The sequence below is a fragment of the Pan paniscus genome, chromosome X (genome assembly GCF_029289425.2).
Source record: "Pan paniscus chromosome X, NHGRI_mPanPan1-v2.0_pri, whole genome shotgun sequence".
Taxonomy (NCBI): Eukaryota; Metazoa; Chordata; class Mammalia; order Primates; family Hominidae; genus Pan; species Pan paniscus.
Genome location: NC_073272.2, coordinates 70,204,127 through 70,220,706, shown reverse-complemented (window position 1 = coordinate 70,220,706; position 16,580 = coordinate 70,204,127). Strand labels below are relative to the sequence as shown.

The window sequence follows — 16,580 nt, the reverse complement described above, 5'->3', positions numbered from 1 at the left end:
ACCATTTCTATGTTTAGATACACAAATACTTACCTCTGGGTTACAGTTGCCTGCAGTAGTCAGTAGAGTCACATGCTGTATGGGTTTGTAGCCTAGGAGCAATGGGCTTTACCATATCGCCTAGGTGTGTAGGAGGCTATACCATATAAGTTTGTGTAAGGACACTCTATGATATTCACACAATGACGAAATCACCTAATGATACATTTCTCAGCTTGTGTCCCCATTGTGAAGTGAGACATGACTATCTGCAAATCACAACAGATGGTGGAACATTATAGCAGGGTGACAATCTGATACAAACTAGCATTGACTTACCAAAGCCTAGAATTCTCCTGGAGATGTGTAATTATGGCCTGTGTGAATTTAAGTTTAAAAATAAAAACTTCAACATTGGACATTTGGATTATTTATTTTACTGTCTTCTCGGATGAATAGGAAATTCTATTTCTAAGCCATGAGCCTCATCTGGACCTTTCAGGTGTGTTTGCCATAGTGACCAATACAAACTGAAATTAGATTGTACTATAACTCCAAGTTGATCAATTTCCATAGTCTCTCTATAAGGCCAAAATTTCTCTGTGCATTTTGTTTTTGCCACTTTCATTCTGTCCAATATATTGCAGTTCCAATTCTCTGGCTCTTGGGTTACCTGTTAGAGAGCTTAATGTTTTTCTACTTTTCTCATGAGTTTCCCATCCATTTATTGCTCATCCCCTGAAACATGACTGGATAGTTAGCTTTTTAATGCAGTGATTAATTTATTTTTTTATTTTTTAATTTTTATTTATTTATTTTTTATTTATTTATTTTTTTGAGACGGAGTCTCACTGTGTCACCCAGGCTGGAGTGCAGTGGCGCGATCTCGGCTCACTGCAAGCTCCGCCTCCCGGGTTCATGCCATTCTCCTGCCTCAGCCTCCTGAGTAGCTGGGACTACAGGCACCCGCCACCACACCCGGCTAATTTTTTTGTATTTTTAGTAGAGACGGGGTTTCACCGTATTAGCCAGGATGGTCTTGATCTCCTGACCTTGTGATCCGCCCACCTCGGCCTCCCAAAGTGCTGGGATTACAGGCGTGAGCCACCACGCCCAGCCTGCAGTGATTAATTTAATAACCCTCTTGGCTCTTTATATTATATATGTTGCTTTATCCTATTTGATTGAATGTGCCGTGCATCTCCTTTGTTTTAAATGCTTGGGAGAAAATTCTGCCTTTGTTTGACTGACTTTTTTAATGACCAGTCACTCATTCATTATTCACTGAGCAGATAACCTTTATCAAGTGCCTCCACACACTGGCAAAATGGCTATCATACAAATATAAAACCTCATGCCTCACAATATTATGCTTTAGACTGAGCAGAGTACTCTTACGTCCACTCTCTCGTACAACCTCCAACAGCAATTATATGAAGTAGACAATGCTGCTATTGTTATCCCTAATTTATCAATGAGGGAATTTTAAGATTCAAAAAGTCAAGTAACCAATTTACCTAAGGTCATTCATGACTAATGAGTGAGAGTCAGGACTAGAATGCAGGTCTTCTGAGCTCCTGTCTTAGTCAGTTTGGGCTGCTATAACAAAAATACCATAGAGTGGGTGGATCATAAATAACAGAAATTTATTTCTCACAGTTTGGGAGGATAGAAAGTCCAAGATCAAGACACTGGCAGATTCAGTGTCCGGTGAGGGTCCGCTTCCCCATAGAGGGTCCTTTCTGACTGTAAGCTCACATGGCAGAAGGGGTAAAGGATCTCTCTAGGGTCTGTTTTATAAGGGCACTAATCCTATTCATGAGAGCACTCCTCTTATGACCTTATCACCTCCCAACAGCCCCACCTCCTAATATCATCAACTTGGAGGTTAGGATTTTAACATACTAATTTTGAGGGGACACAAACATTCAGTCCATTGCACATCAACTACAGGGCTGTTTCCACTGGAGGTGCGTGGCTTCTTTACCAGTTTTTGCTAGGAAATTTTAGTTTAAAGGAGAAGCTCAAGTTGATATTTAGAAGCTAGTGGTAATGAAAAAGCAGGGAGATGACTCCCAGGCTTAAGCAGACAAACCTATCAACCTATGTAGGTTCATATTCTAGATAATTTTTAAGAAGAAGTCGATTGTTCAGGTTTTTTTAAATCAAAATTTTATTTTGAAATAATTGTAGATTTACACGCATTTGTAAGAAATAACACAGAGAGATCTCGTGTACTCTTTTTATTGTTTGTTTGTTTTTGAGACAGAGTCTCGCTCTGTCACCCAGGCTGGAGTGCAGTGGCGCCATCTCGGCTTACTGCAACCTCCGCCTCCCAGGTTCAAGTGATTCTCATGCCTCAGCCTCCCGAGTAGCTGGGACTACAGGCACATGCCACCATGCCTGGCTAAATTTTTTTGTATTTTCGGTAGAGATGGGTTTTCACCATGTAGGACAGGCTGGTCTCGAACTTCTGGCCTCAAGTGATCTGCTCGCCTTGTCCTCCCAAAGTGCTCATGTACTCTTTACCCAGTTTCCCCCAACGATAACAAAACTATAGTACAACATCACAATCAAGATGTTGGCATTATCACAATCAAGACTTAGAGCATTGCATTTCTGTCACCACAAGTATTCCTCATGTTTCCTTTGTATAGCCCTCACACTCTTCTCTCCCACTCGCAGCTCCTCCTTAAACCCTGACAACCGCAAATCTATTACCAATTTCTATAATTTTGTCATTTCAAGCATGTCATATAAATGTGATCAAACAGTATATAGCTTTTGAGATTTGGAATCATACAGTACATAACTTTTTGAGATTGGCTTTTTTTGAGACAGGGTCTTGCTCTGTCACCCAGGCTAGAGTGCAGTGAAGCTGATCATAGCTCAGCCTCAGCCCCCCAGGCTTAAGCGATCCTCCCACCTCAACTCCCCGAGTAGCTGGGACCACAGGCATGCACCACCAAGCCCAGCTAATTTTTTAATTTTTTTGTAGAGATGGTCTCAAACTCCTGGACTAAGCGATCCTCCCTCCTTGGCCTCCCAAAGTGCTGGGATTATAGGCATGAGCCACCACACCTGGCCAAGATTGGTTCTTTTCACTTAGCATAATTCTCTAGAGATTCATCAAGTCATTGTTTGTTACAAAAGGACAAATATTGTATCCTTCTATTTATATGAAGTACCCAGAGTGGTCAAATTCATAGAGATGGACACCTGCAGGGGAGGCTCCCCAGGAAGAGCTGACTGGGTGTTTAATGGCCTCTTCTTGCAGGCTCAAGATTGACCTTAGCTTGGAGACACTGGGCTTGAGCTTCTATTTCCCAGTCAGGGTTGTTCACTCAGTTTTACATGAGAAAATACTCAGTGTTTGAAGAATCCAGCAAAATTACTCAAACTCAGTGTTTATGGAAGGGAATAAAATAGTAAGGCATTTACATTTTATATCTCCATAAACAAGCAAAAGTGTCTATCTCTTTCAGACAACAAACATGTCATTTAATTATCTCCATAATAAAAAAAATTATTTAATAAACAATTGAAAAAAAAAGAAAGTAAAGTGGTAGTCACCAAGGACTGGGGTTATTATATAATGGGTACAGATCTTTAGCTATGCAAGATGAAACTGGTTCTGGAGATGGATGGTAGTGATGATAGCACAACAATGTGAATGTACTTAACGCCACTAAACTGTTCACTTAAAATGATTAAGATGGTTAAATTTTGTGCTATATGTATTTTACCCCATTTTTTAAGTCATAGAAAAGAATCTTTGTCAGGTATCGTAACATTTCTGTCGTCTCAGTGTTGGCATCAATTCATTGTCTTTTTTCATTATTTGAGATCTTCCTGATTATTGGTATAATGAGTAAATTTGTTTAACCTGGACAATTTCATATTTTGTTCTGAGACTCTGGATCTCATTTAAACCTTCTGTTTTAACTTGGTTTCTCTGACCTGCTTTAGCAAGGGAGTGGGCCCAGCCTTGTTACTTCCAGGTAGAAGTAGAAACAAGCCTAAGTTTCTAACTTGACCTCCATCATTGATACTCAAGGTAGAGGACTCCTTTTTACTACTGGTCCCTTGGCTAGAGACAGCAGACTTTTCTTGGGGCTTTTTTCTTTTTTTTTCTTTTTGGGTCTATGTCTGTTGGCATCTCTAGCACCAAGTTTGGGGTATATGAAGCAAAAAGAAAACCCAGAGAACTTATCACTGTGTCAATCCTTGGCTCCAAGGTCTTCCCTTTCTCTACACCTTTCAGAGGTTTCTTATGTTTGTTTTATGTATAATGTTCAGGAGTTAGTTTTATTTAGCAGGAAGAATAGGGATAAGTACATTTATTCCGTCTCATGGAAGTGGAAATTTCTTGGTTCATTTTTAAGAATATACAAAGACTTAAATAATGGTGGGGGGGAAACCTACACTTAAAGAGAAGGGACAAACCTAATCCTCACAGCTGATGTCAGAGTCACAGAGTCACAAAGGCATTTTGTAACCAAGAAGCCCAGAAGAACACAGACTCTTTCCTTTTACAAGGGAAGCTAAGGTGATTCAAACTACTGAGCTACATTCTCTAAGAGTTTGCTTCCCAAAGCGTGATCAGCATCCCCTAGGAGCTTGTTAGAAGCATGGAATCTTAGGCCCCAGACCTACTGAATCAGTCTGCGTTTTAGCTATACTTCCGGCCGGGCACGGTGGCTCACGCCTGTAATCCTAGCACTTTGGGAGGCCGAGGCGGATGGATTACTTGAGGTCAGAGTTCAAAACCAGCCTGGCCATCATGGTGAAACCCTGTCTCTACCAAAATTACAAAAGTTAGCCGGGCGTAGTGGTAGGCGCCTGTAATCCCAGCTACTTGGGAGGCTGAGGCCGAAGAATTGCTTGAACCTAGGAGGCGGAGGTTGCAATGAGCCAAGATCACACCACTGCACTCCAGCTTGGGCAACAGAGTGAGACTCCATCTTAAAAAAAAAAAAAAATATATATATATATATATATATATATATATATATATATTTCCAAGTGTCTTTTATGCACATTAAAGTTTGAGAAGGTCATTTATCAGTATCTTTTGTCTCTTGTTTGGCCTTCTACTCGTTCAATTTCATCTCAGTTCCTACTTCTGCCAATCTTATATAAGTTCATAGATTAGGCAATTGGGATCTAAAGGAAATATAAGGTAAAGCTTCATTCAATGACTGAGAAAATTTAGAACTGGAAACTAATGATCTTTGCAGTTACCTAATTTAAGCTCATTATTTTGCAAATTGAGGCATTGAAAGGTTAAATATCTGACACAAGGTCATACCACTATATAATGGCAAAGCTAAAAATTGCAGCCGTGTTATTTCTTCATAGGACAATGGTCCTTGGGTTTTCTTTCATCTATTTTTTAATAAAATTTTTTTAATTGAGAGGAGGTCTTACTATGTTGCCCAGGCTGGTCTCAAATTCCTGGGCTCAAGCAATCCTCCTGCCATGTCCTCTCAAAGTGCTGGGATTATAGGTGTGAGCCCCTGCACCCAGCCTTCTTTCATCTAAATCTTCCTCCTTCCAAGCCTCACGTCTCCCTGAGACTGGAATTGAGGTTCATACAAAGCCATCTTTGAGTCAGACTTTGATATTGTGTCTCTCCTACAGCTTTGTAGTTTCCTAATTGGTCTCTGGCTCTTTCTTCTCTTCTCCATTTTTTCCTGTGCATCCCTATCAAATATATCTCCCTAAAACACAACTTTTGCTCTATCACTCCCTTTCCCTCAAATCTTTTAACAACTCTGTATTTCCCAAATCCTTACCTAGACCCTTAAGGCTATCTATCCATAACCTCATTCAACCCCCAAAACAAGACAGAGTTTTTCCCAGGCAATAGTCAATATTCTCTTTATCATCAACCTTCACCTCCTTCTCTCCCTTCTTCTTAGAACAAAACAGAATCTTCCCTGAAGAAAACGTGTCCCTCACTACCAATTTTTATGGAGGTCTCATCTTTTCCAACTCCCTTTTTCTCAGCAGAAGGGACTAAATTACCTGGATCTTTGCTCCATGGTGGCACTTTGTACTATTTATATACCACCTTCCTACGGCTTCTCTTCACTTAAAACCTATATCTCTTCATCACCAATGTTGTCATGTCCTGGACCCACCTTTTCCTTCCTTGGTAACTTCATTGTTATTTATTATCCTAAGTGACTTTGGCATCCATGTTAGCAATTCTTGTACCTCACAGTTTCCGTTTTTCACTTTTTAGCCACTGTCTACCTCCCATATAAGCCACCCACTGTGGCACTGCTCCATCTTCAAGATTGGTAACTAACGCAACACTTTTCTATTGAGTCTAATCTCCCTTACTTCCCCATATCTATTCTCTGTTCTCACTTGAACTTCAAATCACTCGTCTTTTCCCACTCTATTATAGTCCAGTCTAACTACCTTTTTTTTCTTTTTCTCTTTCTTTCTCTTTTCTTTATTTCTTTATTTGCTTCCTTCCTTCTTCCCTCCCTTCTTTCCTCCCCTTCCTTCTCTCTTTCTCTCTTCTTTTGATTATTCCTGCTGTTTCATTTTTTTCCAAACCTGGTACCTTGCCACCATCAGTTCTTCTGCTCCTGATCTTGAGCAGCAGAAGCACTAAAGAAAGTTACAGAACCATCTAGATCTGGCCCAGTACAGATTCATTCTCTTAAGCTTTCAGTGGGTTCTCATTGCTGCTCAGAAATTCTTTTATTCTTGTCAACTTTTTGGCAAACTCAAGTAAAGTGGCTGCTTCAAACCTTTTCTAATCTCGTAAAAACTTAGACCTACCTCATTCCCCATTAGATGATCTCATCATATCATTTCAGTTGAGAAGATCAAGGGCATCACATATGAGATCCCTCATTGGCCCATGTCTCAACCATAACATTCTACCACTGTACCTATCTACTCGCCTTTCTTCTTTTTTCAAAAGAAATTTTCTCAACCTTGCACTGTCAGTTCAATCCCCTTCTACTTCCTGAGGCATTTTACTGCCTGTCCATCATTTTTACTCTCTGCCTACAGATGGTTCCATTCTGCTTTCAAGAATGCATAAGTCTCAAACAAATGGAAATATATACCATGTTCTTGGACAGGAAAGCCCTAACAGTATAAAGTCAGTTTCCCTAAATTCAATGCAATAAATTCAGTCAAAATTAAAATCTCAATAGGATTTTTAATGAAACTTGATGATTCTAAAATTCTTCCCTAAAAGAAAATGAACCAAAACATTTTTTTGTAAAAGAACAAGGAAGGATTTGCCTTATCAAATACTTTTAAAACTGTAAAATGATATTAATTTTAAAAGTATGGCGTTAGTGCAAAAATCTACAAAGAGATTAATAGAACAGGACTGAGCCCAGAAGGAGATCCACCTATCTATGAGAATTTTGTATGCAATGGAGAAGGTATATCACATCACTGAGGGAACAATTGGTAAAATGGTATTGGGACAATTTAAAAAGCAAAGTTACATCCTTATTTTTAAACTGAGGGGCGTTATAGCATAGTGGTTAAGAGAACAGACTTTGGAGCCACATAGCCAGTTCAAATAAATTCTGGCTACACCATTTATTAGCTGTATGACTTTGGTCTTATTAATTAATTATGTATACCTCTGTATCCTCATCTGTAAAATAAATATAATAATAATCTCAGCACTTTGGGAGGCAAAGGCAGGAGTATCGCTTGAGGCCAGGAGTTCAAGACCAGCCTGGCCAACATAGCGAGATCTTGTCTCTATGAAAAATAAATAAATAAATAAAAGCTAAAAAAAGTGCCTACCTTACAGTATTATTAGTATTAAATAACTTAATATATATAAAGCACTTATAGCAGCACATAGTAAGTACTATATAAGTGATAGTATTATTTTTTGCCTTATACCATGCACAAAAATAAAGTCCAAAAGGAAGAAATAAAGAAAATCCAGATAGATTAAAGAGCTAAACATAAAATCAAAGCTATAAAAGCATTAGGAAAAAACAGAGGAAAGCATTTTTTTAAATCATGGAATGGAGAGGACCCACTCAGAAGCTGTATAAGAAACAAATAGTTTTGGTTACATGAATTAATAAATAGCACAAGATACCACAAAACATTTTAGGCCTGGTGGAGTGGCTCATGCATGTAATCCCAGCACTTTCGGAGGCCGAGGTGGGAGGTTCACTTGAAGCCAGAAGTTTGGGACCAGCCTGGGCAATAAAGTGACACTCTGTCTCTATGAAAAAAAAAAAAAAACCCATAAGTTTTGTGGGTTTTTTTTTGAAATGGAGTTTCACTCCATCACCCAGGCTGGAGTGCAATGGCATGATGATGGTTCACTGTAGCCTTGACCTCCTGGGCTCAAGAGATCCTCCCACCTCAGCCTCCCAAGTAGCTGAGACTACAGGCACATGCCACTACACCCAGCTAATTTTTTGTATGTTTGGTAGAGATGCGGTTTCACCATGTCTCCTAGGCTGGTCTCAGCCTTCTGAGCTCAAGCAACTCACCCTCCTTGGCCTTCCAAAGTGCTGGGATTATAGGCATGAGCCACCACACCCAGGCAGATATGTATTTTATACTTTGGGTTATAATACAATATTACTTTATTTTATTGTTCATATTGTTCTAGCTTTGAAAAAGTCTGGCAGCTTCCCAGAAGGTTAAACATAGTTACCCTGTGACCCAGAAATTCCACTGGTAGGTGTATACCCAAGAGGAATGAAAACATGTGTCCAAAGACTCATAGCAAATGTTCATAGCAAAGTTATTCATATAGCCCAAAATGGAAACAGCCTGAATGTCTGTTAGCCAATGAATGGGTAAACAAAATGTGGTATTTCCATTCAATGGAATACTATTTGTCCATTGAAAGGAATGAAGTACTAACACGTGCTATAACATGGATAAACCTTGAAAACATGGTAAGTGAAAGATGTCAGTCACAAGGGCCCACATACTGCCTGGCCCCATTTATCTTAAATGTCCAGAAAAGGCCAATCTATAAGAGACAGAAATGAGAGTAATGGTTGCCCAGGGCTTAGTGGGGTAGGGGGGCAGGTTGAGAGGAAATGGAAGGATATTGGCTGGGGGCAGGGGGAATATGGAGCCAATGGGCATGGGCTTTCCTTTTGGAGGAATGAAAATATTCCATAATTGATTGTGGTGATGGTGGCAGAACTCTGTGAATACTGTGAATATACTAAAAACCACCGTATTGTACACTTTAGGTAAACTATGGTATTTTTTTTAATTGTATCTTAATAAAGCTGACGCATATACTATTTACTTTGGGAATCTATGGAGAGCCTAAAAGGACAGGCATTTGTGCTCCAGAATACCTACGATTCAGTTAGAGATCTACGTGGCTGCCATATGTATTAAGATGTTGAGGACAGAGAAAACTGGTTTCCAATATGTGGCCCCAAAAACCATCAGAGCAAACACCTCAGTTTGCTGACATTGATTTGTATTACACGTAGGCAAGTCCATGTGGCTTTCAGGTCAGTAGCTGTGTGGATGCATTTCTTTATTGAGGATTAATGATTTTCATAAGCAATGCTGGGCATGAGGGCAACTAATGCAAATTAAAATAAAACTCGAGTGTTCCCTAACTCATTGGATGACACCATCATTCTTCTGGTTGCCCAAGCCAGACATCTAGGAGTCATCCTCAGCACCTCCCTCACTCCCACTTCTAATCTATCACCAAGTACTATCAATTTGACCTCCCAAATATCTCTCAAATTCATCTACTTCCTCCTATCTTTCACCATCAGTAACCTAGTTCAAGTTACACACCTTTTATCTTAGCTACTTTAGTGATCTCAGGAACCTTTTAACTGGTCTCGCATCTACTCTTGCTTTCTTCCTTCCTTTCTTTGCCCAGCAACCAAGGTGTTCTTTTCCTTTTTTTTTTTTTTTTTTTTGAGATGGAGTCTCTCTCTGTCGCCAGGCTGGAGTGCAGTGGTGCAATCTCGGCTCACTGCAACCTCTGCCTCCCAGGTTCAAGCGATTCCCCTGCCTCAGCCTCCCCAGTAGCTGGGACTACAGGCAGCCGCCACCACGCCCAGCTAATTTTTGTATTTTTAGTAGAGATGAGGTTTCACCATGTTGGCCAGGATGGTCTCGATCTCTTGACCTCGTGATCCGCCCACCTCGGCCTCCCAAAGTCCTGGGGTTACAGGTGTGATCCACCATGCCCAGCCAATCTTTTACATTTTTGAGTATGCATGACCTTTTGAAATCCTCTTTAGTAGTTTCCCATTGCTCTTAAAATAAAGACCAAAATCTTGAATGTGGTATACAAGATCCTACTAACCTATTTGTCCTCATCTTGAGTCAGTCTTTCCCTCACATTCTGCACTGTCAGCCACACTTTACAAGACCACAAATTACCACCGTCTAGGCAAATATGATGGTCTCTTTTCCCTGGCCTTCGTTATTGACCACTGCCTCCTTATTGAAATTCTGTTTTCCTTTGTCCTTTATTTTCTCGCCACTCCTCTGCGTTCTTTTCCCTCTTACCACCCAACTATGAACATTTCCAATATTCTCTACTCTTTGCTACTCTGTATTCTGTACTCTGTCCTTTAAGTGAATTAATACACTTAACTATTACCTGAGTTCCAATCCATATCTGCAACAGCCTGCTTATCTCCAGAGTTACCTCAAGCCAACATGTTTAAAATAGAACTTATTGTTGTCTTTATCCCTTATCCCCAGAAACATGTCCTTCAATTTTTTCTTTCAGTGATGCCAGCATTCTTTCAGCCATTCAAACTACATACCTTAGAGCCATTTTCACTTGACCTGTCATTCCCCATATCAAATCAGTTACCAAGTTCTATTGATTCTTCCTTTAAATGATTCTTACATCTGTCCATCTAAATTGTCACTATTTTAGTTCTGACCCTCATCACTTCATTCTTAGATCACACAACTCCTTTTATTTTATTTTATTTTATTTTTATTTTTATTTTTATTTATTTATTTTTTTGAGACAGAATCTCGCCCTGTCGCCCAGGCTGGAGTGCAGTGGTGCGATCTTGGCTCACTTCAAGCTCCGCCTCCCAGGTTCACGCCATTCTCCTGCCTCAGCCTTCCGAGTAGCTGGGACTACAGGTGCCTGCCACCACGCCCGGCTAATGTTTTGTATTTTTAGTAGAGACAGGGTTTCACCATGTTAGCCAGGATGTTCTTGATCTCCTGACCTCGTGATCTGCCTGCCTCGGCCTCCCAAAGTGCTGGGATTACAGGCACAAGCCACCACGCCGGGCCTTTATTTTATTTTTTGAGACGGAGTTTGGAGTTTCACTCTTGTTGCCCAGGCTGGAGTGCAATGGCACAATCTCGGCTCACCACAACCTCCGCCTCCTGGGTTCAAGCGATTCTCCTGCCTCAGCCTCCCGAGTAGCTGGGATTACAGGCATGCGCCATCACACCCAGCTATTTTGTATTTTTAGTAGAGACGGGGTTTCTCCATGTTGGTCAGGCTGGTCTCAAACTCCCGACCTCAGGTGATCTGCCCGCCTTGGCCTCCCAAAGGGCTGGGATTACAGGTGTGAGCCACTGCGCCAGGCCATAACTCCCTTTAAACACGTCTCCCTGTCTGTGTTTTCCCACACAGAGGTCTGTTCTAAACACCACTGGCATTTCTATCTTATTAAAACTACACTTTCATCATATCACTCTCCTTCTCAAAAAGTTTCAGTGCCTTCCCGTTGCCAGCAGGATAAATTTCAAAATCTGAAGCCTGTAATGCAAAAACCCTTAACACTCCAGCCCACAAGATGTTAGCAAACGTTCCACATACCCTGGGTTAGACAAAGTTCCATGGTTTCTTTACTGTAAAACTTCCCTAAACTTTCAGTGAACTAATGTGCATTATAATGCTCCAAAAGGGTGATATATAGAATGCGGCATTTCCAAAATGTATTTGACTAAAGAACTCTATTTTCATAGACCATCTGTTAACATTTCTCATGACACTAGTGTTCTGAGGAAGAACATTGAGGAAAGGCTTAGGAAGCCCCATCCTACATTTCCAGTCTTATTTCCCGTTAACTCCTCTACATAAATCGTCTGCTTAGGCCAAAGAACTCTTGGTCTTCCTAAGACATGCTTGTTCTCAAGTACAATCCAAGTCTTCATTTATTCTGTTCTACCCACATGGAATGCCCTTCTCTTTCTCTGAATATCTATATTTTTCTTTTTAATTGAGATTTAGTTCATATATCATAAAACTCACATTAAGGTATACAGTTCAGTGAGTTATAGTATATTCACAAGATTGTGCAACCATCACCATTATCTAATTCTAGAACATTTTCGTCATCCCCAAAAGAAACTCTATACCCATTAGCAGTCCTTCCCCATACCTCCCTTCCCCAGCCCCTGGCAACCACAAATCTCCTTTCTGTCTCTATGGCTTTGCCTATTCTGCACATTTCATATAATCTCTGTATATGTAGATCCTACTCATCTACCCTAAGATCATGTTTGTTTGTTTGTTTAAGTCGTTTTTTTCATTCACAACATTAAAATCACAACACTCATACCCTGTATCAGACACTGTGCCAAGCAAAGGCAAATGTCATTTTACCTTCAAGGGGCTCCCTGCCTAGTGGGGGAGACAGGCAGTACAGTGTTCAAAGTACTATTATGGTGCTGTGAACAAAGTAGCAGAGGGGCAAAGAGGTTTGAGCAAGAAATTGTGGAGAGCCAGGGAAATCCTCACTGAGGAGGTGGCATCTGACTGGATATTGATTCATTTGTTCATTCATTCATTCAGCAAACATCTGTTGTGCCTCTTATGTGCCAGGCACAGTGCTGGACTCTGAAGATACAAAAATGCACAGGAAAAATTCCCTGTACCTCAAGGAACTCAATAGTCTGGAGGAGATAAATACATAGCATTTCAAAACAATATAACATAAGTTATATTAGAGGAATGGAAAGCTCACTGTGGGAACAGACAACTAACTGTTCTTGTGAATTTGAAGAAAAAGTATAAGTCTATGAAGTGGACAAGGATGAGGAGTAGTGTTTCAAGCAGAGACTAGACCGCCTCTGACTGGAATATCCTAGTGCTCATTTCTTTAACTGAATGAGAGCACCTAATGTTTGTGTCTCTTAATCACATACCTTGTGAAGTCATCTTTACATGTGGATGCCTTGTGTCCCCAAAAGCATTGCACAACCTTTAGGATAAAAGTTTTGTCTTTTCCCTCTTAGTGCCCTCATTATCACAGTGTTTTATGTATAGTAATTTCTTTTTGGATCCAAATGAATGAAAGGATGACAGCTGAGACAGCATTCTTGACACTCTCAAAAAGCTACTGCCTAATGTGTCTCCTATCACATTTCTCCCTTCTGGGGCTTTAACATGAATGCTTTCTTTGTGTTCCATCTCCTATGCAAGAACCAAGAAAGTAGCTTCTTAGACTAATACTTTTCACTATTGCAAAGTATTGTGAAGAAGCAAATATAATCTTGTGATTAGTCATGTTAAAGACCACTGATAAGGCTAAGGGACCATCTTAGAAATGTGTGCTGTGTTCATAGCTAGGTAGATATCTTTAACTCTGAAGATGAATATAATTTCTACTCCAAATATGGACTAATTCTGGTGACAGAAATTAAGAAATTCAATAAAACTGCTTCTTGACAACCTTATCCGAAAAGTAGAGGTAGGTATTAGGGAGGTAATTGACTGAAGACAGAATCAAGGGAAGCCCCAAACAGTATGCAGGTTTTTCTCGTGCCTCAGGAAGATTAGGAATCTTTCTAATTCTTTCCTTCAGTCAGAGAGGACCTCGGTTTACGTCTCTTCATGAGATCTTGCTATGGAACATTCTACAGCTGACAAACCTTCAAAGTGCTCTCCTCCTACACTCTCCAGGAGCACAGACCTTCCTAAACATCAGCAGAGCTCCTATTGTTTGTTTAGTAATAAAGGGACATAGCATGGATACAGGTAGTGCCACAGTGAACTGTGACAGTAATAACTGCAAAATTTCTGTTCTTGGATTTCAGAAAGACTACCCAGAAATGGAGATTCTGTGGCTGATGGTCAAGTCCTGGAATACCGGAGTACTTATGTTTAGCAGGAGCAAGTATGTATCTGCTGAAAAGTGGTGTGGCCTGGCCTTGCGTTTCCTTAACCACCTTACCTCCTTCAAGGAAAGCTATGAAACTCAGGTAAGGAGGGAGAGGGCTAGGGCAGATGACATGACCTAGGGGGCAAGAGGTTATGGCTGGGCTCTCCACAAGGACTCAACCCCATCCTCCTTGGCTAGGAAAGGATCTTGCTCATTGTTCCTCTCAATGGTTCCACATAACTTCAAGAATCAGGAGACCATAAACAGTAATTCCTTAGAGCAAACACCAAGAAGGACAGAGAACAGGGGGAAATTTAAGGATAGCAAATGGAATCTAATTAAGAGGAATGCCAAGAGTGAGCTCTGGAAAGATGCATCACTGTCAGTGCCAGTGCATGTGGGAAAGGACTGGCCTCTGCTCAAAGCAATAACTGTTGAAAAAGGCATTTTCTCCAGGAACTATTCTCAGTTGCAGAGTTCTGGGCCATTGGCTAACCAGGAGAGGTTTGGTAGAGAAAAAGCCTTGTTACCAAATAAGAGCAAAGGATATTTTATAGTTAAGTATCTTCTCCCTTATAATAGGGGATTCCCTTTCCTCAAGAGAGGACTATTTTCTCCCCAAATCTGAGATGCTTCAGATCTCCGAAGGTAACGGTTAGACTTTCATGCCATCATCGTGGGTCTGGGAAGCTTTCCCACATTTCTGTTTCCCCTCAAGAAATCTATTTGTTGTTCTCTTTCCCAGATGAATATGCTGTATAGTCAGCTTGTGGAAGCATTGAGTAACAACAGGGGCCCAGTTTTTCATGAACATGGCTACTGGAGCAAGTCAGATTAGGCAAACTCATGGCCACATGAAGAAGATACATTGTCCCGAGATGCTGACTGTTTAAATTTTTGCCAGAGTTTCTCTTGAGCTTTTGTTTCTGTTTGCTCAGACCCTGTTTTCATGTTGTTGAATAAACTTTCTAAAATAAAAGCATGCTGAATTTACCTTGGTGACCAGCTCATTTCTGGGGGACAAATGAATTTTCCAAAGTGCTAAGGATGATATTGAAATAGACCATGTGAGAGCAAGATGGTTTATGCCCCATCTGAACAAAAGAGAATGTTCATCCCAGTTCAACACAGATTGCATTTTATTCCCAAAGTGCTCAAATTCCTAATCCCTGAAGATATCAAAGAATCCCAGACTCTTATTTGGAATGACCTTAGTGGTCACCAGGGCCAGCATTTATCTGATTCATGAAATCTCTCTCTAACATCCTTGAGAATCCGTTGCCCAGTTTCTAACAGAACTTATTCCAGGCCAGGCGTAGTGGCTTGTGCCTGTAATCCCAGCACTTTGGGAGGCTGAGGTGGGCAGATCACTTGAGGCCAGGAGTTCAAGACCAGCCTGGCCAACATGGCAAAACTCCATCTCTACTAAAAATACAAAAAAAAAAAAAAGCCAGGCATGGTGGCGCGTGCCTGTAGTCCCAGCTACTCGGGAGGCTGAGGCAGGAGAATCGTTTGAACCCAGGAGGCAGAGGTTGCAGTGAGCTGAGATCGAGCCACTGTATGCCAGCCTAGGTGACAGAGCAAGACTCCATCTCGAAAAACAAAAAAAGGAACTTATCCCATGACAGGGAACTCCTGAGATAGCTGAACCCACCTATTTTGCTCTCTAATTGGTAAAATGTCCTACCTCATACTAAACAGAAGTCTGTCTCCCTGTAACAAATCTGCTTCCTGTGTCACAGATGCCCCTTGGAGATGCCTCTGAAGACAGAAGCCATACCTATCTTTGTCCTCCAGGCTTTTTCTCCTTCGAGGTAAACATCCTCAGACCCCTTAGTTGTTCCTCATGTGATCTGGTCACCTCACCTTCCAAAAGCCAAGCCCCATGTTCCAGTGAGGCCTGACCAATACAGTTGAGCAGCCTCTTTCTGGGTAGACTGGCATTAGTGTACCATAAGATTACACTACCTTTTTCCTCCAGTTGATTTGTATTAACATTTTTAAACTTTTGATTTTGACATAGTTTCAGACTTAAGAAAAGTTGCAACCAAGCACAAAGAATTGACATACACCCTTTATCTAGCTTCTCTATTTATTTTTTACCACATTGCCTTCCTGTCACTCTCTCAGTTTCTTTCTGAACCAGTTGAGATTAATTTGCAGACATCCTGCCCCATTTCCCCTTAATGCTTCAGTGAGTATTTCATAAAAACAGGGATACTCTCTTACATAACCACAGTACAACCATCAAAATTAGGAAATTAACAATGATTCAATTCTACCATCTAATCCACAGACCGCATTCAAATTTCACTGATTGATTAACTTAGTAAAGTCCTTCCTAAGTTCAGGATTATAAGTTGTATTTAGTTGTCATGTCTCTACCATCTCCTACAAACTGAAATGATTCCTCTATCTTTCCTTATCTTTTATGACCTTGACATTTTTGAAGAGTACAGGCTAATTACTTTGTACCATGCACCTCAATTTAGGTGATTCTGA

The 16,580-nt window shown here is 40.6% G+C and overlaps 1 protein-coding gene across 2 annotated transcripts in view; it reads left to right on the top strand.

Annotated features, from left to right (window-relative positions):
• TEX11 (testis expressed 11) overlaps positions 1 to 15,087 on the top strand; it is a 380,181-nt gene extending 365,094 nt beyond the window's left edge. The window contains exons 29-30 of one of the 2 annotated variants that reach the window (XM_003820153.4): positions 14,014 to 14,178; positions 14,824 to 15,087. In XM_003820153.4, coding sequence (XP_003820201.2) covers positions 14,014 to 14,178; positions 14,824 to 14,916 — 258 coding nt within the window. In that variant the 3' untranslated portion in view covers positions 14,917 to 15,087. The remainder of the gene's footprint in view (positions 1 to 14,013; positions 14,179 to 14,823) is intronic. The other variant, XM_055106718.1, reaches the window with a different exon arrangement.
• Positions 15,088 to 16,580: the final 1,493 nt, after the last annotated feature.